Here is a 25,008-nt window from a genome sequence, read left to right as displayed (position 1 = left end):
AGCGCATTCACGCGCCACCACTCGCTCTAGGCGACAAGGCTCTTAAATCACACTGAAACTCTCAAACATCATAGCAGAGTGCGCTCGTCTCGTCGTCTCCGATCGACCAAACCAGCGAAACCACCATCCGCCGGCAATGGCAGCCTTGCTCCACCAGACACCACTCCAGCCACCTCAAACCACCACGAGACCGCACCCGTGGACGCACACCTCCACAACCAACCTCTCGCCGCCTCACGTGGCACTCCCCCAGCGACGGCGAGCCCCACTCCGGCGGCTACAAGCCGCCGGCAGCGGCGGCGCCATCGGCTCCTCCGCCGTCACGGACACCGAGAGCACCACCACAGCCAAATCGCCTTCCAAGAAGAAGAGCCGCAAGGAGAAGCAGCGGATGCGGCGGCAGGAGAAGGAGCAGGAGCAGCGGCAGATGGTGCTGGAAGCGCTGGACGTCAAGAGCGGCGGCGAGGTGGACGAGGACGACGACGAGCTGCCGCAGCCGGTGTTCGACCGCATCCTCCGCCGGATCATGTTCATGGTCGGCGTCCCGATGGCGTCCGGCGTCGGGCTGCTCAACCTGTACGGCGCGCTGGAGCGCGGCCGGGGCGTCGCCGTGCCGTCGTGGCTGCCGCTGCTGACCATCCTCGTCGCCTTCGGCACGTCGGCGCTGGGGATCGCCTTCGGGACGCTGTCGGCGAGCTGGGACCCGGAGAAGGAAGGGTCGCTGCTCGGGCTGGAAGAGGCCCGAGCCAACTGGCCCGTGCTGTGGGAGGAAGAAATCGAGAAGGCCAAGAAGAAGAAATGACTGTACATTGATGCTAAATTGCTACTAGTAGAAAGTACAGTAGAGCACTGAAAATATGTGTACCTTGCCAGTTCAGTGTGGTATATACTACATTTCGTAATGAGGGGATTGATTAGTTCTTGGTTAATCCGCAATTGCATGTAGATATGCTATAAATTTTCACAGCAAGTAACACTAGTTGTCTTTGAGATGCTGAATAATGTTATTAAGCAATGAGATACTGAATACTGATACAATAGAGTAGATAGCTAGACAATATTGAATACGCAGTGGCTCTGCGAGGTGCCCCGCGTAAGAATAGCTAAAATTGAAAAATTGAGAGGAAATCAAACCAGAAGACAATACTGAGTCAGTTGTTTTGATTGTCCTAGGCTCCTGGGGTAGATGGATCAATCTAGCCATCTAGTGACACCATCTTCTTCACTCACAGCTGCGAGGATTTCAATATAGACCTCCAATACAACCTACAAAAAAAACAGTTAGGAAGCTAATATTATTAACAGCTCAGTACAGTGCAAGTGGATGATCTCCAGCTAGTCCTAACAACTAACAATGGAAGTGTGGAACTTCTAATAATACTACCTCCGTTTTTTAATAGATGACGCCGTTGACTTTTTCTCACATGTTTGACCATTCGTCTTATTCAAAAAATTTACGTAATTATAATTTATTTTGTTATGGGTTGTTTTATCACTCATAGTACTTTAAGTGTGATTTATATCATATACATTTGCATAAAATTTTTGAATAAGACGAATGGTCAAACATATGAGAAAAAGTCAACAGCGTCATCTATTAAAAAACGGAGGGAGTATATGAGTGGAGCCTCTTCTTTCCATGATATCGCTGGATATTAGTATCATTGATCGGGTGCATCTTAATTCTCAAACCTTGATGTTAAGTACTATAAATGATGATAACAGGGCATACCGAAGGAATTTTGCGGTTGACCAACTTGCAACAATCCAGTAAAGACCCCTCCAGCGTCCAGCTCTCCCAAACATCAAAAGAATAGCTCGCAAATACAAGCTCCATAGTCTTATTAACCTGGTGACATATAAAAGAAAGTTGAACATACAAAATCAGCAATCTAGACAAAACATCATATGTGATTCTGTTCCAAAAACCATTCGAACTTGCTACCATGGAAGCAGGCATGCAATGATAGACAAAAACTATCTGATGATAGTCTTACATGTTATATGTAGCATAGCATGGCATCAAGTAGGCAACTATGAACACTGAACAATCAATGAACCAATTACTACAGCATTAAGATTGATGGCAATACAGATGCCCAGTATCAGTTAACTAACAGTTCTTGCGCAGAAATTCACCTAGTATTATCTTTACTTTTACTACTATAGTATCAAGCTTTCATTATGTCTTCAGTGAATGAGTACAAACTTAAAAGGATGATACCTGCAATAACTTGCCACCAGCAACAAAAGATCGCAAGCCCATAGTATCCTGGAAGTGCAATCCATTATTTAGTAGCTGTATGGTGTAGTTGTAATGTTGTATACAATATGCAAACAAATCTACTTAATAGGTTAAGGAACAACAAAGCAAAAATGAAACAAAAGAATGACAAAGGGGGGAAACGATCACCTTGTTTCTAAAAGTAATTAGAAACTGAGCAGCAGGATCCCTCTTTGTAGCTTTTGACACAACATCAAGATACCACCCAACTCCTGCAACTCTTTCTCTTGCAACATGAAACCCTGAATTATCCCTGGTCCTTAGGGCAACAACGAAGCCATCTTTCAATCTCTCAAGAGGTTTTATACTAAGCCCTGCAGTCAGTTTATTTTCAGAAATTATTTCCATTGGAAATTCGGCAGAAGATCTCAGCTTGGTTTTACAATCCTCAGGGGAAGCAAATCGTGAACTGGAACTTAACACTTGATCCTTGCCACTCGTTACAGTATCATCATCCATACGTGAGGAGTAATTACTTCCACCTTCTAAAGTTGACAACAATTCGTCCCTTTTCTGTTGTGATTTGCGGCGAGCAGGTCTCTTTTTCCCTTTCTTTCCAGATCGGCTGCGCCTTCCTTCTGATCTGGGCACAACATTTTCTCTGTTTTGAGACTGCCCTGAAGCTTGGGGCTCCTCAGAGTGGGAAATGGCTCTTCTCTTGTCACATTCTAAAGTTAACTGACTTTCATCTGTCTGCTGTCCACCATCGCAAACCTGTTCTTTTGCCTGTTTTGCTAGCTGATCATCCTCACATCCAGCTTCAGTTATTTCTTCTTCATCATCAGAAAGAGCATTGTTTGGAACAACACCATCATAGAAAAAGGATTGCAATATTGCGAGTGCCTTTTCTCTGATTTCAATCCACACTTCTTCACTGTAATCTGCACTTCGAGGAAGAATTAATACATTCGGCATCTCACGCACCTGTGAGTGAGCAGTAAAAGTATAATCAATGACATTGATCATTCTCTAGTTTAATCATCATGCTGAACGACAGAATACATCAAGAAAATAGAAGAGTATCAGTTGTTGATCTTTTGGAACAAATAAACAGGATGACTAGTGTTGTATTTTCTGTTCCTCCTTATGAACTCAAAATACTTTCATTAAAAAGCCAAATTTCCATGTCAATACTTCATTTGCATGTTCCTATTTCCATTTATGTTACACAAAGAGCACACATCAAATAGATTGAATTTGAAAATGAACGATGCGCCATGACAAAATGCTACATGGATGAAATCCTCCCTTAGGCGTACTAAAACAAAGGGTACATCATTCTTTAGAATGATGTCGCTTGACCACAGATAGCATTTTGGTTGTTTTAATCTCAAATCCCATTTGACTCAAATTCAATTGTGCCCTGAGTTCCATACCCATGCTTCCATCCATTGTGGACCTTCAGCACCATCCAATGCGCACCCAGCTATAGTGCCATCAATTAAGAGTTGTTTGAGTGCACAGTCATCTATCAGTTGACAGCTACCGGTATTGACTATGAAAGCTCCTGCAAGGCTCAAAACCAGAATGTGATATAGCATGCACAGAGAAAACAGATAAACAGATTCATACTACAGCAAGCATGGTAATACCGAAAAGAAAGGGAAAACATGAAAAGGAAACTGGAAAGGATCTACATTACCAGGTTTTATGTGCTGCAGACGCTCGGCATTGAGTATATGTGTTGTATCATTTGTTAACGCACAGTGAAGTGAAACAAGATCACTTGCTGTCAATAAATCATTGAGAGTATCCATTCTTCTGGCAGCAGAAGGAAATAAAATAGAAGGCCGCTTTGTTTTCCCATTAGCCTTTACCAAATATATTTAACAGTCAGAAATCAACCAGGATAACCTTGTTACAAGGTTGAATTGTGTTCTATGACTAAATTAAGGAACACATGGAAACTTATCCAAGCGAGCAATAAAATTTCTGGTACTAGGCACCAGAAATGAGCATATCTAAGTATATAATAACCGAAATGAATACTTAATAACTCCACCAATCAATGTATTGTGAAAGGAAAGAATTGGGTGTTTTGATTCACAAGTGTTGGAATAGAGATCAGTCAACACTAACAAGCAATGAACAGTATCATGATCTTTCAAATATATCTGTACTTTCTCCTGTTTCTTTGTGTTGAAATTGAAGTTAGTAGAGCCCCAAAAGAGACTGGTTTGGATGAAATTATATTTTCCCGTGAAGCACAATATAATCATAGCCAACAGATTAACAGAGTTGAAGTTCAAGTAGTGCTACATAAGCTACATAACACACTAAATGCCAAAAATCTGATCACCAATAAATGGAACCAACGCAGGAAAACTAGCAAACAGATCATCTACTACTCGCGCAAAGGCCACTTATGAAGTTTTCAAATCACATAAGCCAACAATGCGCGCCATGCACTGACTGTCAAATGCTAGAACCACAGTGCTGACAGGTGACAGCAGTGAACCTGCAAGTCTAGATCGGAAGATTTTGTGGTGAATACTGAATAAGTGGCGGATCAGGTACCTCATGGAGCGGATCGAAGTAGAGCACGCTCATACTGAACGCGAGGCTGCGGGTGGCGAGGCATCGCGCGGCGGCGTTGACCCCGACGATACCAAGCACTAGCCCACGGCAGCGCCGCATTCCGCGGCAGAGCGGCTGGACGGAGCCGAGCCACCCGGCGGGCGGCGCGGAGTAGGAGGAGGCGTGGCGGGACAGCAGGTGGGTGCGGCGGAGGAGGCCGAGGAAGAGCGCCATGACGGTGTCGGCTACCTCCTCGGCGCGGTTGGCGTCGACGTGGACCAGGCGGAGCCCGAGCTCCGCGGCCACGGCGGCGTCCGCGGCGCGGTCGGGGGAACCGAGGCAGAGGATCAGCTGCCAGGGGCGGAGCCGCCGCTGCGCGGCGCGCGGGAGGAACGCGAGCGAGGTGAGGAGCACGGCGGCGGCGGCCTCGACGCGCCCGGATGAAAGCGCGGAGAGCGGGGCGTGCTCCACCGCCGCCGCCCCCGCGAGCACCTCCTGCTCCATCGACGGGTCCTCCAGGCAGTTGAGCGTCACCACCAGCGGCTCCCCGCCGCCGCCGCCGGCGACGGCGACGGCGGCGGCGGCCGGCGGAGGCGAATGGGCCGGGCCGTGCAGCATCCTGGGCCCACTCGTCTGAAGAGAGGCCCCGGCTCGGGTCGGGATTCGGAGCGGAGTGGCGCGGCGCGGTCGGGGCGTTTTGGTTTTTGATGGGGAACAGTAGTGAGCCGGCCGTGCCCCACGCGGAGCCACTACCACGATTGGTCAAACGGTACGCTTTGCACCGGAGAGCGGACGTGACCGGCCCACCATGGTGCACATACATCTCATGTGGAAGCGGATCCAACTTTGGGTTGCAAAGTCACATACGTGCAGTTCTGCTGTATCCACCGTTCGTTATCATTCGACGATCCAAAATCGTCCTTCCAACTCCTTTCTTCTTCCTTCGTTTCCTTGCTCCTGTTTCTGCGTACCTTCATGGCTGGCAGCCATGGCTGTCACTCTTGGGTCTTGGCCAACAAAGCATGCAATTTCTGCCGCTCAAAAGGTGTAGACATGTTGTTGAAAATTTTCTTTTAAGGCTACAGCTTCTGTCTTAGTCAGATTGTTGTCGCAACAAGAAAAATGGCATCCGATTATTGTTGAAGCTTCTCCCTTTGCACGATCTTACCCAGAGTCCAAGACCACCGAATTTGAACATCAGCTTCTCCAGTATGGGCATTTATTGCATTTGATGGACTCTCATCAGTACTTAACGAGCTGATATTTCGAGGATGCCCTTGGTATTGTCTCCCCATGTCATCAGCAAGCTCTATTCGCGCGGATGGCTGTCGTTCCGTGGATGACAGGATGAGACGGATCATCTCTGTTCACGCAGTCACACCTGCAGCGAACCCCTTTCTGTTTTTTGCATAAGTAATGATGCGATTGAAGTTTCTTGCAATCCAACGACGGCAGCCGGCCATGAAGTTGTGCAACGAAGGGAGCAACTGAGTAAGGAACAGAGGAAGAAGAAAGGAATTAGGAGAATAAGTTTAAACCGCCGGATGATAATGGACAGCGGATAGGATGTAACTGCACGCTCGTAACTTTGCTACGCAAACTCAGAGGATCCGCGTCCATCTCATGTGGGTGGGGTCTATCTATATATTGATCGATAAATTACATTATACTAGTAATTATAATAAGTTTTATAAATCTACAACATAAATTGCATGTAACTTTTGAAAATTTCGTCGTAAAATGCTATTCCATGAAGTGAAAATCGGGGATCAAATCTCCTCACCATATGTGTGCTGTGATTTTTTTATTTCCTAGTATGTATGGATCTTGAAGTAAATCTAATGGTTCAAAATTATTTAAAAGTTACTCCATCTGTTTCATAATTTAAGTCATTCTAGCATTTCTCACATTCATATTGATGATAAATCTAGATATATGAATGTGAAAAATGCTAGAATAACTTACATTATAAAACGGAGGAAGTATGTATAAGTTAAATTGTAGTTAATGTAAGTTATAATATAATTACACTATAATTATTTGTATTTATATGTGACAAATCTTTAGAAAAATATTATCAACAAATAAATAGCAAAACTATTTCTTCAAACACGCATGCAGCCAAGCGATAATCCCGTGACCCACATACTCATTATTCCCGTCCACATGGTTTCATCTCGCCAGTGTACCGGCTCCTATGGTACTTGCTCTAATGTTTACTCCCTTCGTTCTATAAGAGCAAGTATAATAGACAATTTAAGCCAGTGGTAATGCATGCATGAAGAAAGAATGATGAGTTGGAAGAGAAATATATAAGCGCGGGCGATTAATTTGCCATTGGATCCAAGCACACTCCTAGGTAAGATAGGGAGATAGGGCAACATCGACCGATAGAAACATGGTTTGTAGGGTCTACGTGAGAGCATTTGTGTGAAAGTTAAATTTTAAAAAATATGTATCAATCTATTAGAGTTCGTGCGAATAGTCTGATGCTATACATATGGACATATGGTCTTTTGGTCACCTCCACTGCTGACTAGGCATTTTTAATCGTCAGCAGCTATCTACACCATTAAACCTACTTTGAAACAAATCTAACACATAATGTGAGTTCAAATTCGTATTTCTAGAATGTGTCATATTTTATATTAGATTTGTCTTTTATAGGACGGAGAGTACTTGATTTGACTGATTTCGTTTGTTTCGAGATATAAGCCAATTCAAGTTTGAGATCAAATAAATTTATGCACATATTTAAGTAGCGGTTTATATGTGAAGGGATGGCGACCATAAACCTCAATCACTGTTAGCCATCCATCTGCACGATACTACCCAGCCAGACTCCAGCCGCCGCTTCCAGACGCGTCGGCCCCAAGAGACGAGGAACGAGTCTTTCTTCTTCCCCGGCACCGTCGCGGCAGTCCGTTGCTGCCGCTGGCCGCCGCTGTGCGCGTGTCCTCAAGGCTGCCGCTTCCGATCTTGGAGAAGCATGGGCGGGCGACCTCATCTCGGTTTTGGAGAAGCCGGCGTCATCAGGAGTAGTACAGCACTCGGAAACCTCTCCGTGTCTCTGAGAATTACAACCAAGATGAAGACGGGCCCCCATGGGGATGCTGGTTTCGGAGAAGGTGTGGTAGGCGCAAGCGCAAGCACCCGCGAAATCGAAGACGGGGCTCCATGGGGATGCTGGGTCTGGCGAGGATCATGTCGATGAAACGCCGGCGGCGGCGGCGGCGGCGAATCCAGGCCGGTATGCCTCTTTTTCAGCTTGCTCTCTGTTTTAATTCTTGTTCTATAATAACCAGATCCATTGACCTAGATAGCTAATCATCAAGTTAAAGGGCATCGTCATCGATCTGTGCACAGAAAGCTCAAATTTTTATCGCCCTCTTTTCCATCAGCTTGTAATCTGTTTACAGTGTAATAAGAAAATATGCATATTTTCGGAATCGCTAGATTTCTATCGCATGATTCTCGGGGGGCCAAAATAATGCGAATGAAGCCAGTAGAATTAGGGTTCTGGATTTGGGGAGGAATTAGGGAGAGATTAGTGGTCCGAGAGGTCGATGGGCCGGCGGTGGCAGCAGCGATCAGCAGTCGAGCCAGTAGGGCTAGTCGGCTAGAGGTTATGGATCTGGGGAGGAATTACTGAGAAATTGGTGGTCGTGGAGGTCGATGATGTGGCGGTGGCAGCGACGATCAACATTTGAGCCAGTAGGGTTAGGGTTCTGGATTTGGGGAGGAATTGATGGTAGGGAGGTTGATGGGCCGACGGTGGCAGTGGTGATCGGGACAGGGAGGTGGCGGATCACTCCCTCCATGCAGAGGAGGATGGATGGTTGATAGAGGGTTTAGGCTTTGAAAATGTTAGCTCCAGCGGCGGTCATGTGTGGCGGCACCAGCATTGCCGAATCTGAGCTGGGTGTTGTGGCAGCAGGTGCGAATATAGAAGCCCGTGAAAGGGGAAGAGAGGATGTGCGGTGGCGGAGGAGGAAGGAGCTGCGATAGGTTGGGTTGAGTGAGCTACGACTGGTGCTCTTGGGGTTGGTGCATTTTATATGAGAGCGCAAACCAACCTGGACCAGTAAAATCAAATGGTTATGTATGTCTGTGTGATTTTGCTTCCTTATGTTATATAGCAAGTCCAGTGTTAAGACACAGACATGTCCGGTTCGGCCAAACAATCTGGACACCCCCCCCCCTCTCTCTTCTCCACCATTTTGTTTTCTGTAAGCAGACCAGATTTGTTCCCTATCACCATCAGCTTGCTGTGCTGTAGATGGATCGAGTGCTTTAGACATGGGAAGAAAGGATTCACGCAGCAGGTCTGGAAGTGCCAAGAGGAGGGGACCACATCTCACACTGGACAGGCTCCCACGGGTACATAACATAATGCCGAGAGGCGATCTAGTTCAGATTTTAGCAAAACATTCTGGAGAGCACAAAAGATTCAGCAGTGCCAGTGCATGGACCTGAAACAAAATTATGATATGTATACATTCAGGCATTGTTTCAGCTCTTCTGAATAAGGGCATAGCTGCTTCAGCAAATAAGTAAACAAATAATGCTATGAGATTAATAGAATAGGAATGCTATAGCAATATTAACTTTATGACATGTCTTTCTATCTCTTGCTTTTCTCTTGTAAGCATTATCACTTTGTCCAACTCAACTTCGTCCTCTTGCCATCCTGTTGTTGAAGTTGTCTGTTATGTATCTCTTGCTTAGGATGTGTTGCATCAGATAATTGCTCTCCTGCCAATGCAAGATGCTGCACGTGCTGCCTGTGCCTCACGAGAACTTTTACAGTCCTGGAGACATTATCCTGAGCTCAAATTCAGTGCCAAAACACTAGCCATGGATGGACAACACAATTGTATACAAGGTCAAATGGATTCATATATCAAGAGGATTGATATTGCTCTGCAAAACTGCACTGGTGGTTGGGTGAAGAGGTTTAGGTTTGAACTACAATTTTTTCATGAGTTGTCTGCCCATCATATCAACCATTGGCTTGATGCAGCTATCCCTGGGATCGAGGAGCTCACCCTAGAGCTGCCCCGGGATGATAAAATGAAATATAAATTCCCATGTAAACTCTTGTTTGAAAAGGGATGCTCAATTCAGTCTCTGTGTCTCTATTCCTGCGCTTTTCACCCTGATCAAGGAGCTTGTTCCTTCAGAAACTTGAAGAGAGTGTACTTTAGCTTGGTGCATATCACCACAGAAGAACTATGGATCTTTCTTTATAATTCTCTTAGTCTAGAGCATCTGGAACTTGGGTTTTGCCATAAGATAGCTTGCCTTAAAATACCTTGCACACTGCAGCTGCTTAATTTCTTGCGGGTCAGACGATGCAACATGCTGCAGATAATAGTGAGTGATGCTCCTAATCTCTCCACCTTTCACTATGAAGGGCCCCTAATACAGTTGTCACTTGGAGATTCACTGCAACTGAAGCATGTAAACATATCAATCTACCCTTGGTTTAATTTGTTTGAATATGCTCGCAAGCAGCTTCCAACAGTTGCCCCGAACGTTGAAACTCTGTTCCTGATGTCTGCGAATGAGGCTGGTATTTTCTATCCACTCATATTTCAGCCGCATGGAAGATTCCTGCACCTCAAGTATCTGGAGCTTGTGATTGTTGGACCAAGGAATTATGGCTTTGGCTATCAGTACACTTATCTGGTTACTTTCCTCAAAGCTTCTCCTGTGTTGGAAACTTTTATCTTGCACGTATGACATTTTATCTCTCAAAGCAAAATTTTGTCCTCTTTCATCCTTCAGCTGTTTCCCTTGTCATTTTATCATTAAGAATGAATGATATCTTTTTTCCTTTCATTTTTACTGTGCAGGTGGAGTCTGCTAAAGAGCCCTATCCATTGGTTATTAATCCTAAATACCTAAAAAATCATTTGCTACCGGAACATTGCCACCAGAGCATCAAGCATGTGACAGTAACCGGTTTTTGCCACACGCAGGAACTAGTGGAGCTGATATTTTATATCCTTGAGAACGCAACTTCGCTTCAGTGCCTTACACTGGACAACCGAATTCGTGGTTTTGAGAAGGACTTGGTGGCATGCATCACACAAGACGCTGGAACCTGTGATTATCAAGAGTGGTGGAAAAATTTTGGTGCTAAAGAGATAATTCTACATTTTTTTAGGAGAGAATCTTATCCAAAGTCATACTGGGATGCTTACTGTTCTTATGTTGCTATCAGAAAGTATATCATTGGAAGGGTTCCCTCATCCGTGGAACTGAAGATATACCAGTTGTGCCTCCTGATGAAATTATATCCCGTCTTTCAAAGGTAGAAAGTGAGCTGCTGAAAAGTCCTTAGCAAATAATAGTAATGACAAAGGATATGATATCTTTTCTGAAAAGTTTGCAACCTTCAATCATGCATGGTAGATGTTAAATGAACAGACCCTATTTGTAATAATATTGTTCATAAGTTATGTCAAAATAACTTTCAGATACTCTGTTGTATGCAATCTGCAAATCATCAGTCAATGGCATGGCCATAGGTCGACTTCCAGTTACCTGAAAATGTTCTAGCCCTAGATAGATTTTGAGCCATTTGTTCGGGATTTTGGATTTGTTTTATTGCTTGTTGAGGTTGTTCGGCCCTCCTGTCCTTTCTCCTTTGTCAATACTGCGTTCGTGGGAGGTGAAAAGGGAGTTTGTTTGTTTCGTTTTCCCCGCACACGCTTTCTGAACTGCTAAACTGTGTGTTTTTTTGCAAAAAATTTCTATATAAAATTTGCTTTAAAAAATCATATTAATCCATTTTTAAAGTTTAAAATAGTTAATACTTAATCAAATATATGCTAATGGCTCATCTCGTTTTGCGTATCTTCTCTTTTCCTCTCCTCTCAAACTCATATCATACCCAACAACCTCGTGGAATAGTTCCCGATCAACTAAAATCCCGACCCCTTTCTCAAGACCCTTCCCTCTCTATAAAGTACTCCCTAAGATGAATTTTATGGACGAATCAAGTCCAAATTCGGCTGTGCTCACTCCCAATCTTCCCAGGATTGCTAATTAGCGTATATGCGCGAGATTAGCAAGTAGCGCGTACGCTGCAATGCATGCATCGGCCCCACCCCTGCAAACACATACTCCCTCCGTCCAAAAAAAAAAAAAGCCAATCTAGCCAAGGATGAAACACTCCATCCTTATATAGGTTGGCTTTTTTTTAACGGTGGAGTACATGCCTGCACCGATCCCATACCTGCACATGCATTATACACCATGCATGACTGCGTGTGTTTCACCTGCATATAATCTTTTTTCTTTTAGTTTTTAATATTTTTATGATAATTGATTTGGGATATATTGGTAGTTATCAAAGTTTCTATTAGAAGATATTTTCAATAGATTTTTTTATATAATTTAAATTTAAAATTTTCAACTCAATTTTTAAAAACTTTCAAGTCAAAGTTTAAAACGTTCAAGTAAAATTTGAAAAACTTTCAGCCTAAAATTTGAAAAGTTTCAACTCAAATTTAAATATTTCAATTCAAAATTTAAAATCTTTCAGCTACCAATTTAAAATTTTAACTAACTTTTATATATTTATATATATATATATATATATTAAAAAATAATGGTAAGCATTGTTATTAACGCTAATCATTATTCTTCCAACAAACGGACGAGGATCTTTTACCATAATATCACGCGGGTCCGCTCCGCACGTTAGTACGAATGCTCGCGACAATTCCAGCTCGAAGGGCCATGTCAAAGCGGCGAATGGGCCGAGACACTGGGCTCTCTCGGCTGAAGCCTGGCTGCAGTCTGCAGCTGCTGGTGATTTGGACTGGGTCTCGTTTTGATACTATTCGGCCTGAAGAGGCCATGTTAACCGTAGCAAGACCAGCCTGCACAGAGGCTGGCAAGCACAGAAGGAATAAGTTCACTTTAGATCCCTCTATTTGTCGCCCAGTCTGATTTTCATCCCTGAACCGCAAAACCAGGTATGACCCGTCCCCCAAATTACGAAAACCGGACAAACGAGATCCCTTAGCGGTTTTGATGGTGGTTTTGGCTGACGTGGCGCCTACGTGGTTATTTTGACTCGGTCTTCATCTGATGTGGCACTGACGTGGCGCTTACGTGGCAATCCGATACAGAAATATAATAAAACCCGTGGGCCCCACATGTCAGTCTCACAGAAAAAAATAATAATAAGGTGGGACCCACGTGGGCCCCACATGTCAGTCCAACTCATCCCTCCTCTTCTTCCTCCTCTCTCTCCATCTCCCCTCTCTTCATCTCTCTCTCCTCTCCTCTCTCTCCAAGCGACGGCGGCCGCTCCTCTCCCTCCCACCTGCGGGTCGCCGCACGCTGCTCCCTCCCGCTGGTCTCCGTGCGCCGCCGCTCCTCTCCCGCCCTCCCACCGGCCGCCGACGCTCGCGCACCACCGCTCCTCTCCCTCCCTCCCGTCAGCCGGCGTGCGCTGCCTCATCTCCTGCCGGCCGCCCCGACGAGCTCGCCTCCTCCCTCGCGGCGACGGACAGCGCATGGCCGGCGGCGAGCGACGGCGCGCGAGGCGCCTGGGGTGGCGGCGGCCATATCTCTCTTGCGCAAGCGCTCCCCTCGTCGGCCATATCACCGACACCCTCCCCTCGTCGGAGCTCTGCAAGCGCCATGGCGGCTCCGCTGCTTCTGGTGGTGGTGGTGGTGGTGAGGACGAGAAGCTCCACTTGCTCCGCCGCCTCCTCGCGCGGCCCGACATCGCCATCGACTCCACGCGCCTCGCGCGCCGCCGCGCGCGCCGTCGCCCGCCGCCGGCCATGCGCTGTCTGTCGCCGCTCCGCCCGTCCCGTGGCCTGCCGCCGCCGCCGCTCCGCCGCAAGGACGAGGGAGAGCCGAGAGGAAGAAGAGGAACAGCCAAGAGTGGAGAAGGAGAGGGGAGGGGATCCGGCGAGCTCAGCTTGGGGGGCGGCGGGAGCAGCGTCGTCAGCGTCGCTCCGCCCACCGCCCGCCGCCGCTCCATTTCGCCCCACTGCCGCTCCGCTTCCTCCCGTCGCCCACCGCCGGCCGTCGCTCCGTTCACCGCTGGCCGCCGCGCCGCTTCGCTCCGTCGCCGCGCCGCCAATCGTCGCTCCGCTTCCTCCCGCCGGCCGCTTCGTCGCTGCTTCGCTCCGTCGCCCCCTCGGCGCCGCCGCTCGCCCTTCTCTCCTGGCAGTGTAGGGGGAGAGAGAGGGGGATAGAGAGGAGGCTGACATGTGGGACCACATGGCCCCACCTTTTTTAAATTATTTTTTGTGTAGCTGACATATGGGTCCCACTATTTTTATTATTTTTTCGAGATAAAATTGCCACGTAATCGCCACGTCAATGCCACGTGGGACGAAGACCTAGTCAAAGGAGCCACGTAGGCGCCACATAGACGCCACGTCGGCCAAAACCGCCCTCCATACGGCCGAGGGACTTTGTTTGCCCGGTTTCGTAAGTTGGGGGTACCCGGTTTTGTGGTCAAGGACGAAAATCAGACTGACCGACAAATAGAGGGACCTAAAGTGAACTTATTCCAGCACAGAACGGATTTCGCCTTGCTTTGGGAGCCCATGATCCCCGCAGGCCGGTCAATCCCGTGAAAAGGCCGGGATTTCTGTACGGATTGGGGCGATTCGTACACCGGTGTTCGATTCTCCGGAATAGCCGAAAAAGTAATTACGACTAGCCCATCCGCCTAATTAACCTGCCCCGGATCGTACGAGCGCGGCGTTCGGCCGGCGTCGGCTCGACCCGTCCATGTCGACCATGTCCCCTTCGCCATCGCCGTGTCGCACCCCAGCGTGCGTGTGCGTGTGCGTACGCGCCGCGGCTCCACCGACGGATTGCTTCGCTTCACCAAGCGAGACGGCCGTGCAGCCGTGCAGAGTGCAGCGCAGCCGCTTGCCACTATGCGCGACAAAAGCTAACGCTATCATTTCTCGCCCCGGCCGCAAGCTATCTAGGTAAACCACTAGTACTACCGACGAGCCGTCATCAAGACTCGCGGAAATCACGGGCGCCACCTTTACTCCTCCCGTTTCGATTGGCCAATGCAAACGGCTAAAAGGCCATGGAATTGTTGCTACAATCAAAGCTATCTGATTTTTCTATCAGAAATAAAAATCCGGAAAAACACATCTTTTTCGAAACGAAGGCTTTTGGAGTTTGCAAAAACCACTCAGCTGTTCTGTACACACGCCTACGAAAATACGAACTGAAATCGACGAAAGAAATGCATCGAGAAGCTAACGGAACCGGTGCTGAATTTTCTCAACGGCTACGATGACGAAAAACTTGAGCGTTTGTTAATTAGGCGGCGTTCCACGAGTCGTCGTCATCATCGTCGGCGGCGGTGTAGGAGGCCGGGAGCTTCTTCTTCGTCGGCCTGCGGTGGCGGGAGGAGACGAGGAAGTCCGGCGTGCGCTCGTAGCCGGCGAAGACCTCCTCCCAGATCTCGGCGAAGGCGCGGAGGATGACGTGGTGGTGGTGCGGCGAGTTGAGGGGCAGGAAGCGGTGGAGGAGCTCCCGGAGCTCGGCGCCGCCCACGATCTCCTTCTCCACGATCATCTGCAGCATGGATCGCCGGAAGTCGAAGAGCGGGTCGGCCGACTCCTTCACCACCGCCACGCTCTCCTCCACCCTCCCCGACCCGCCGCCGCCTCCGTCGCTCACCGTCCGCCTGTGCCGCCTCCCGCCGCCGCGGCCGTCGTTCTTGGCGCCGCGGCCTTCTGCCACCGCGCCTTGCAGTGACCGGACGCTCCGCTCCAGCTCGCCGAGCTGCCGCAGGAGCGCGGCCACGCTCGGCGTGCTCCCCACGCTCGTGTCGGCGTCGGTGTCGACGTAGTCGTAGTCGTAGGAGGGAGAGAACGAGGACGACCCCGCCGCCGCCGTCGTCTTGTTCCCGGCGCTCCCCGTGGTCGTGGTAGTGGTAGTGCTCGACGTGTTCGGCGGCGGCGTGGCCATGGGCGACTGCTTGTCGGAGCCGTCGGAGACGGAGACGGCCTTGGAGCCGCCGCAGCCGCCGCACATGAAGCCGCGGGCCTTCTTCTTGATGCGTATCCCGGCGCCGGCGCCGCCGCGCCGCAGTGTCATCACCTTCATGGACGAAACCTTGAGAAGATTGGAACTTGACGTGCTCACGTCGTACGTGTTGGTGTGGGAAGCCGGCGATGCACCAGAGGTGGTGAATGTACTGGAGCGAATTGAAGAGAAAAGTTAGGAAGCCTCAGGTTTTAAAAAGAGCCAGCCCTGTGGTTCGTTGCTTCTTCCCCTGTAAAAGTGCAAAAGTCAAACGGCTAAATTTTTTTTTAGATAATGGAACGTTTTTATGAAAACTGAGCCATAAGGTTATCTACATCAAATGTCATTTTAGTTTATATCACAAGTTGATTGGAGCATCCAGTTAATTGGAGGCTTGGAGCTAGTTTTGTTATTAGGCAACACTGTAATATGTTGAAATTTCTCGTTTGTGTCTTCCTTGAATTTGCTCGGAATTCGTAAGTTTGCTCCGTACTCATTTGAAATAGAAAAGCTCATGTTCAACGTAAGATCACTGTAGGAAATGTTGTTCATAATTTTTTTGCCGAAAAAAAAAATCTTTTGAACTAACATGTTCAGAAATTTAGAGATTTTGCTTTTATACACAGTGGCGGCTCCAGAATTTTTTCTTGGGTGGTCTTATTCCACGTTCCAAAATTTTAAAACATCGAAAACTCAATGTACATATGCACAAATTGCTTAAATACCTTCCTAAAACTAGCATTTTAATTTAAAAATTACAAAATACAACATAAATAGTTTAATAAGTACGTCAAATGGAGAAGCTGAAAAATAATAGTACTAGTCAAATGGTTATAGAAAACCTATAGTTTACCTTTGAGACAGTCCTACAAACACAACCCGTTTTTAATTCGATCCATGCAGCGGGGGCCTACCAACACTGATGGCAGATACCCTGTGGAAAAAAAACATGTCTGGACGCACTATGTAAGTAGGCTGGAGTAGTTTTTGTCCATAGCATCTGTTGTTGATACATTACCATCGGTCTAGGTAGGGTGTCATTAGGCCCTTAATTTGACAGGTTTCCATTAATCAGAACGAATACTTCATTAAATATGCATTTCTGTTAACGTTGCATGAACAGATACCCCTAAATATGCGGCAGATAATGCTACTACGTTGGATTTTTATTCATCTTCCATCATCTCCTAATAATTGTCGATCACCATCACATTTGCACCGATTAATAATAACTCAGCAAAAAGAACTATATGCAATTTATATGGGTCTACTAGTACTTGTATATACAAATCAACTTAATTGTTATATCCGAATAAACGATTTTATAATTTGGACGACAGGACGAGAGCTATATCCAAGCTAATTAATCAATGCATGGAAGCAAGCATTTAGCCAAGTGTGTACATATTTTATGCCAGTGGGTAATAAAGGGAGCTACTACAATGATCATGCCGTCGACCACCATGCATGTAGCCAATCAATTGAGGATGAAGCTGGCCCAAAAACCACAATAATCTAACCAAAAGACGGAAGCTTTTGCTGCCACAATGATTACAAATGTCACCTAAAAGAGCTCATAAACATATTTACATATGGTTTGGGCGGCCGGTTTTGCTCAGCCTCTACGTATCCGCATGCCGGGTGGTGGCACGTCCGCTCTCATGGCCACCACATCACTGAAGCTGCGTGCTATGCTTGTGTGCGTGCCCGCGATATGCCTCCATCTGGACGTCCGCGCGTACGTGATGACCCGGGCGTACGGCGGCCGGCCGGCAGACACGCACCATCATACGGTCCGCGGGCGCGCGAGACGTCTTCTTTTTCGATCTCTGCTGCTGCCATTTGGCCGGCGCGCGAGAGCGGAAAAAAAACGGCAGGACGACGCGGCAGAGCATGCACGGCGGGATCGCGAATTCGCGAGAGGTTGGGGAGGCATGTGCCGCGGGGAGGCCTTTCCGGCTTTCCGCGTGCGTAGGGGCGGCGCCTTTTTGTCGCGCCGGCAACCGCACTCTGGCCGTACTCGATCGAGTTCGGAGAAACGGAAGGATGGCTGATTCGACGGAGCAGACGTGCACGGTGCATTGGTTACTGGCGAAAGAAAAGGGAGGGAGGGTTGGTTGGGAGGTGGGAAACCCAGGCGCACGGTCGCTCTGCCTGACTCCCGGTTGGCACCGGCCCATTATGTTAAGCGAAGTGGAAGGAAGATGGAACAGCTGAACGAGGCCCAGATAGCAGGTGTACGGAGGCACTTGTAATATCAAATGGGCCACATTTCAAGGAGTAGTGAAGTGGGCCATGATGGCTTCTACGATGTTCGAGGCTTTGGGCCCCTTATGCGTTTCCAACGGACCGCGGAAACATGCACTTCCAGAGCTCGACAGTCCACAACCTTAATCGTAGCAGCTTACTGTACATGTTTTCTTCAGTTACTGTCCCGTCCTGTTGTTGTCTGTGTATAACATATAAATTTTAGAGTAAAAAAAAAAGCATTAGCAATCTTTGTCTTCGTGGGTTTTGATGGATTTATAAACTAGCTTGAAATATGCATATTTAGATCTTTAAATTGATCAAATATATTATTGTCGATTCAAATTCGACGTGGCATACCACATGAAAGCTAACATGGTATTACCACCAATCCTTACAGCGCGGATGCCCTAACCCGGACATGTCTTTTGCCTCAAACCCTCAATGCTGCTCCCCACCACCCTAGCCCACAGCTTTACGATCCATGCACTATTGTCATGCCGTCGAGAAAGGGGGTGAGAGCTAATGAGTAGGGTCGAACCCGATGGTAACGGTGGGGGGATATGGAGCGCCGTGGACATGGGGTGCTTGATGGTGGCTCCTTAGCGTGAGCGCATGGTAGTGGACATGGCAAGCTCGACAACGGCAACTCGAGCTTCAAAAGAAAATGAATACAATAGGCAGAAGGGAAAAAAGAGAATGAGAGGAAGAAAAAAAAGTGAGTGGGCCACATCTGTCAGTCGGTATTGAATTGGTAGTGATGCCATGTAAGCGTCCGAATATTCGTATGGCAATGCCATTTTTTTTTATCAGCGATGGTACATTTAGCATGTTTAGGGCTTTAAAGATATACTTCTAAAGTTTATGGACTCGAATAAAAACCACGTGAAAGTTTAAGGATCTTAAGTGTATTTTACTCAAAATTTTAGAGGGTTTAAGAAATGAAAGTAGCCGATCGACGAGAGGAGCAGAAGCTCGTTCACCCAATTAATCTCTAGTAGATTCCCGAATTGTGTTGATCCCACTGTCACATTTTGAGGTTCTGATTGCTCCACTTTTACCTCCAAAGGATTTTGGAGCACACATTGCTGTACCGGTCTCTATCTTGCACGAACAAACGTAGAAGAAAATTAGAAGAGAATTGCTGTCCCCATCTCGTCAATGCTCTCATTCCCTCCCAAAACCTAAGTATAGTACGCGGTGGCATTCTTTAATTCTCCATCAAGACAATCACTTGGAGATGTTCACCGACTGAATGTCTGGATGCGAGAGTGTGAGCAGCTCGCGTACTACTTAAGCAACTATTAGCAAACTTCATTTGCATCTTTCAGATGGTGACTGGTTCATGTTTGTGATGAAGTGGCGGCCAGAAATGTGAAGATCTCTGTTCATTTTTCTGCCGCCTTAGCTTGTTTCTCAGTGAAGCTTCACTGGCTGGCTGGCTAGCAATTTAGCATGACGAAATTTCTGGAAAGTTTAGTGAAACATTGGGGAAAAGTTGAGCACATCTCGAAGGTGATGAATGATGTAAATGTAAAGGCCACAGTGCAATTCTAAAGGCAGATATGTGTGCACGGTTGATAAACGCGAATCTTAGGACAATTCCAGAAAGTTAGATGAAATTTGTCCCGTACTGGAAACGTCTTTGTCGCTCAATATCGCCTGGTGGATATGCGCAGTCTCTTCACAGCGAACGACCTATTTAGTTGATTTTTCCTCTTCACTGTCATGTATGCAGAACAGAATTAATTTCGAATGTTTGACAAGGTTAGTAGATGATTTGGGCTTTGGAGAGTGGAGACTACATGGTGGTATGCTGCCTAAGATATTCAGAATCCTTTTTCTGTGTGTTGACTATGCTATTCTAGAAATCAAGACATTAAGACTTCTGTGTGTTGAACTATATCTAACTGATATCTGTAGTTGCACTTAAAAGTTGTACACCTTAAAAAAACAAAAACAGATAAGCTGCTAACACATTTTGGTTTGGGAGTTGGGGGTGTTTATGAACACGAGATACAATTTGAATTTTGAAATTTAATTTTAGAGTAAATTTTAAGGAATATTTTTATCATAGGTTATTTTTCGTATTGGCTTTTAAATTCTGAGAATACATATATAAAAGTTTTACTAATAAATTATTCGTATGAGTCTTATCGCAAACAATTGTGAGGTTGTGAAAGAAACAAGTTGTGCACTTGTGCATGCCTGTTGTATTCTGCAGGTCCATTTCATGGCTCAGTTCCTGATGGATTTAGGCGTTCCTTTCTTCTTTTTTTCCCATATCTGACGCAAGAGCAGCGCACGCGTGTATGTACAATACAAGCGCCAAGGACAAAATTCCCCGGCTCCTACATGATATAATACACCTGCAAAGCTGCAACAGAGAAAGACAAAACTCAAAAACCGAATACATGATGCTTGCAGTCTTCATTTTCTGAACGCCGCAAAAATAATCAAATGATTGCAAAAAGAAACTGACGACGTTGCAGCATTTGGCTCTTATTCGTTGTCCTCGTGCAATTAATTAATCATCACGAAAACGCAACAATTGGAAGTTGTTTTTTTCAGTCTTAATCAAACCGAATATATGTTTTTTTTTAAAAAAACAATCGGAATATATATATATATATATATATATATATATATATATATATATATATGATCCTTCTAGTCTTCAATGTGAATGCCCGAATTCCACGCAGCACATTCAAAACGTGTTTGAATTTGTGGATTGGTACGTCACAGAGCCACAGAGGTAAGCACTAAGCACTCCTTTTGCCGCCCATGGCGAACTGACAGATCACTAAGATCAGTACAGTAGAAACAGTAAACCCACGTTCTTCTACGCCCTCCGTAACATTTTGAGACTAACCTCGAGTATGGTACCGAATGGTACGTATGCTATTGCACATCGACATAGCCCAAAAACCTGTCAAGAAAAATGATCGGCTCCAATAGTCAGAAGTACTTAACAGTGGGCCTGTTCAGCTACTGGTTCATGGCTGCAGCGTAGCCGGCACCAATAGTGTCGCATGCATGCAGCATAACTACAGCCATAGCTGGTTTGCCGAACAGGTCCAGTGTACATGTACATCTGCAATAAAATAAATACTTCACTGAATTAAAGCGGCTGTTTGATAAAGTAAAAATGCAATAACTCAACATTGGTTTAGTAGGTAACTATATCTTCACTAATAAATAGATCGTCCATTCATTCACAAGAAAGCCGGCTGTCCTTTATTAATTTTTCAATAACAAAAATGGTTACATTCTTTTATTGTTATTAGGATTTTAAATATTATGACTTTGTCTCTCGGTGAAAGAATTTGAATGTTCCTTTATAACACATGATTGAAAAAATATAAAGGTCGGAAATAGGTTAGAAATGCATGTGTAAAACAGCGAATAAATAAATTTTGGACAGTAAACAAATTTTGTACATAGTACAGAAATAACATGAATTTTAAAATTTGTTATCCCACATAGATGAAATCATCATCTTTCATTGCATACATAAACTGCAGTTAACTAAACAACCTTTGCGTTAGCAGCTTGATTTTCTCGATCCCATGCGAAGGAAAAAAAACATGTGCATGCATCTTATTTGTTTTTTATTAATTTTATTGCTATAGAGATATACCACAACTTTTTGGATATCAGCTAATCGTTAGGTGCATGCACCGTGCATGGATACCTCGTAAGCAATATGATTTAGGGATTAGTAGATAGTGGTTGTGTGGATATACCTCGTAAGTTATAATTGATCAAGTATATTGTATACTACATATTAAGCATTTTAGTAGCTTTCTAAAGAGCCTATCAGAGTGGCTACTCCCTTATCCTATATATCTATAAAGTTCATCCCTACTAAGTGTAGCTAATGCTAATTCTCTCTTCTCTCATGAAGCCACATCACCTCAATTGTTTTTAGCCCTTGGATGATTCACCAAGGGTGCAAATTGCATCTCTTCTCCCCAAAAGCCACACCATACAACTCAACCATTTGTAACTTTTGAATAATTGATCAAGGTACAAAATATACAAGCACATGAAAGAAAATCATACAGTAAGTAAGATATTTTTTTCTACTACTCATACCTACTATTTTATCACACAATTCTCCGGCAGCAATGCGCAGGGTACCCATCTAGTTCATAGTGAGAACGTTTCCCGGACTGCTAAACATGTTATATTTTATCTTTTTATGATAATTTCTATTATTTTCTCTAATTTATTATAGTATCATGTACAAGTTTAGGAGTGTTCATAAGATGTTTAATGGAATTAAACTTCCCTATGTTTATTTTTGCATGATATCGGTAGGATATGAATTTTTTTTCATCAGACTTACTATAATGTATTCGTGTAAATTAAAGAACGGTATAGTGATGCAATTAATAGGAGCCCCAATCACACACTTTTTTTCCTAAAATGCAAAGGAGGTTTGAATTTTAATTTTAAATCCCAACTATGCTTTTTGGATTTCACAAAAAAAAAAAACAAAACGGAAGAGAGGAACATGGGACCTGCGCGGGTACATACTTATTTGCACCTAGAAGTGGGGACTTTTAGAGATAAATTAAATTGGTAGTTTTTTAAGATAGATTCAATGGATAAAACAATGGTCTACCAAAATAAATAAAAACCAACGGTTAAATGCTTTTTTTCTTAGAATTTATGTGATTTATTATAGCGCCATGTGGCAGCTTAGAACTGTTTATAGAGATGCTATGTGGCGGCTTAGTACCGTTTATACGAAGTTTATTGGACTTTCAGTATATAATTAATAGATAGATAGATGGGTAGATTGTAAGAAATAAAAAGAATTAAGCTGAGCATAAAACTAACATATATTTTTTAAAAGTTAATACATGCAAGGATGCACGCATGCATGTAACCCTCCATGAAGAGGACATCGAGAGATGTAACCATGGAAGTCTATATTTAATTGGAGATATAAATCAAATGTTTTCTAATATTTATTATGCTTTAGCTCTTAACAACTTTTAAAAAAAAGAATAGATGGTGCATATACATGCTTAAGCGGTGAGCAGATTGCCGGATTGGACGTTTCGTATGTTAGCTGTTAATTTTTCTTTTCAATCTGTAATTGTTTTTTGGTTTTTATATTTTTTTATTTTGATCTTTTTTTTATCACTTTCAGATGGATCTTCTTTTCGGATGTATGTTCTCTCGTATAGAAACTGTATATTAGAAGTAAGAGATTATATTTAATTGGATCTAATAATTTAATGGTCCAAAAATAACGGATCCACAGTTTAAGTGTTAGATGTTTCACTTTTTTGTTAGAATTCTCTAATTTATTATCGCGTCACATGGCGATATACGTATGAGCGTTCGCAGAAAGGCACGACTTGAGAGTATTTGAAGGAAGTATAATAGATTTTTAGTATATAATAGATATATTGTGATACACGATGTTTAATTTAATGGATATTTATTATTTGCCAGCTAGAAATTAAGGAGGCCAAAGTGAGCAAGGAGAGATGACGTGAAATTATTTGCGACCACATGTTATTATTTTTTTGCTATTTGTAGGAGTTTTTGTCAAACAATGTATTTCTTATATATCAAAACACATGGCTAATATAGATAAATAGAATATGTTTTAAAAATTATAATTATTTAGTTATCTAATTTTTTTTACATAATAAATTTATTATCTTAAAAAATTAGAAGATGGATGGAATGAAGAAAAGAGAGGTTGTGAGGGAGGAACGTATATATGTACGTACATGTACGTGATTTTTACGTGAGGAGGAGTGGAGGCCCATGAGGATGGGATTTTGGTTTATTTTATTTAATATAGATCTAATGGTGTAAAATGATGGGCCCGCTATATTAAGTGAAAATCGAGGGTCAGATGTTTTGCGTTTTTCCTAGAATTTTTTAGATTTCTCTAATTTATTAGAGCGCCAAGTGGCGGCTTGAGAGCGTTTATAGGAAGTTTAATGGACTTTTAGTATATAATAGAAGATAGATAGATAATAGATAGATAGATAATAGATAGATAGATAGATAGATAGATAGATAGTTTACATTGATCCTCTGTTGTCGTTAGAGTCATGTATGTAACAAGTTTCGATACGATAAGAAAAAGGGTTAACATTCATATTCACTGTGTCACCTAAACCACTGGACACGCAGGAACGGTATTGGGCAAGAATCTAAAGGTCGCAATACAATACAAACGGCACTGCGAAAAAACCGGTGAATGTGTAGTGCACGATTCCGTTTTGCACACAGCGGTTGCGATGTGGACTCGATTGGTGGCAGCGCTCTGCCGCTCCGGGCTCGGCCCCGATCGAAACAAGACACCAAGTTGCAAACACAAAGCCCAGTGGAGCCAACCTTCTCTCTGACGAACTTTATCTCCACGTCACCTTTATATTATCAATGCCACGTTAGAATAAAAAAGGTCGGAGAGAGACGGTATAGAAGGGTGATGAGTGATGACTGATGGAGGGGCTAGCTGAAATTTAGGAGGTTGGGAAAGCAGGCAGAAAACGCATCACGGTCATCAGTCTCATCAGCATTACTGGTGTCGAGAAATGGCATCATATATATCACAGGTTAGATGGTTTGTGGTGATGAACATCCAACAGTGACATACTAATTGTAATCGGTTAGGTTTATTTCAGGATCTCATAACAGAATACTCAGAAGATAATCACACATTGTCTTACGATTTGGGGTTTCTTTAAGAAGCCACCTCAGCCATCTATTATTTCTGGTGCAATATCAAGGTCCTACGTGTAGGATAGATGATGTCAAGATTTGAACAAAAAGATTTTTTTTTTATTTTTAGAAACAGACAATGAAGAGATGGATGTGGTTTCTCTTATAAAAAAATTTATATTACTCTCACGAACTATTTCATTATAGCATCTAATATAATT

At 44.5% G+C, this 25,008-nt stretch overlaps 4 protein-coding genes across 4 annotated transcripts; 2 read left to right on the top strand and 2 right to left on the bottom strand.

The window, feature by feature from the left end:
- The first annotated feature begins 75 nt into the window (after window positions 1-75).
- Window positions 76-990, top strand: LOC4349221 (protein PAM68, chloroplastic). Its single transcript, XM_015759187.3, has one exon. It carries the CDS (start codon window positions 137-139, stop codon window positions 800-802), a length of 666 nt encoding a protein of 221 aa, XP_015614673.1. The 5' UTR covers window positions 76-136; the 3' UTR covers window positions 803-990.
- Window positions 986-5,476, bottom strand: LOC4349220 (C-terminal binding protein AN). Its single transcript, XM_015759185.3, has 7 exons — window positions 4,802-5,476; window positions 3,927-4,095; window positions 3,661-3,791; window positions 2,414-3,208; window positions 2,225-2,272; window positions 1,733-1,849; window positions 986-1,266 (listed from the first exon to the last, which is right to left on the bottom strand). Exons 1-7 carry the CDS (start codon window positions 5,417-5,419, stop codon window positions 1,192-1,194), a joined length of 1,953 nt encoding a protein of 650 aa, XP_015614671.1. The 5' UTR covers window positions 5,420-5,476; the 3' UTR covers window positions 986-1,191.
- Window positions 5,477-7,599: 2,123 nt separating this feature from the next.
- Window positions 7,600-10,546, top strand: LOC9270228 (uncharacterized). Its single transcript, XM_015757246.3, has 3 exons — window positions 7,600-8,051; window positions 9,081-9,181; window positions 9,530-10,546. Exons 1-3 carry the CDS (start codon window positions 7,979-7,981, stop codon window positions 10,544-10,546), a joined length of 1,191 nt encoding a protein of 396 aa, XP_015612732.2. The 5' UTR covers window positions 7,600-7,978.
- Window positions 10,547-14,894: 4,348 nt separating this feature from the next.
- On the bottom strand, window positions 14,895-16,022 carry LOC4349217 (transcription repressor OFP8-like). The gene has a single exon (XM_015757946.3). It carries the CDS (start codon window positions 15,917-15,919, stop codon window positions 15,128-15,130), a length of 792 nt encoding a protein of 263 aa, XP_015613432.1. The 5' UTR covers window positions 15,920-16,022; the 3' UTR covers window positions 14,895-15,127.
- Between the last annotated feature and the right edge of the window lie 8,986 nt (window positions 16,023-25,008).

Source organism: Oryza sativa, chromosome 10, assembly GCF_034140825.1.
Source record: "Oryza sativa Japonica Group chromosome 10, ASM3414082v1".
Classification (NCBI taxonomy): Eukaryota; Viridiplantae; Streptophyta; class Magnoliopsida; order Poales; family Poaceae; genus Oryza; species Oryza sativa.
The sequence above is the reverse complement of the archived record's forward strand: the minus strand, read 5'-3'. Positions and strand labels throughout refer to the sequence as shown.

Bases quoted from the DNA above. Each gene is read 5' to 3' on its own strand.
- LOC4349221 (XM_015759187.3), top strand. From the start codon at position 137: ATGGCAGCCTTGCTCCACCAGACACCACTCCAGCCACCTCAAACCACC.
- LOC4349220 (XM_015759185.3), bottom strand. From the start codon at position 5,419: ATGCTGCACGGCCCGGCCCATTCGCCTCCGCCGGCCGCCGCCGCCGTC. The intron at 1,850-2,224 runs GTATCATCCTTT...ATATGTCACCAG, and splicing joins CTGGTGGCAAGTTATTGCAG to GTTAATAAGACTATGGAGCT. The intron at 1,267-1,732 runs GTATGCCCTGTT...TTTTTTTTGTAG, and splicing joins TCAACCGCAAAATTCCTTCG to GTTGTATTGGAGGTCTATAT.
- LOC9270228 (XM_015757246.3), top strand. From the start codon at position 7,979: ATGGGGATGCTGGGTCTGGCGAGGATCATGTCGATGAAACGCCGGCGG. The intron at 8,052-9,080 runs GTATGCCTCTTT...GCTGTGCTGTAG, and splicing joins GCGGCGGCGAATCCAGGCCG to ATGGATCGAGTGCTTTAGAC. The intron at 9,182-9,529 runs GTACATAACATA...TCTCTTGCTTAG, and splicing joins CACTGGACAGGCTCCCACGG to GATGTGTTGCATCAGATAAT.
- LOC4349217 (XM_015757946.3), bottom strand. From the start codon at position 15,919: ATGAAGGTGATGACACTGCGGCGCGGCGGCGCCGGCGCCGGGATACGC.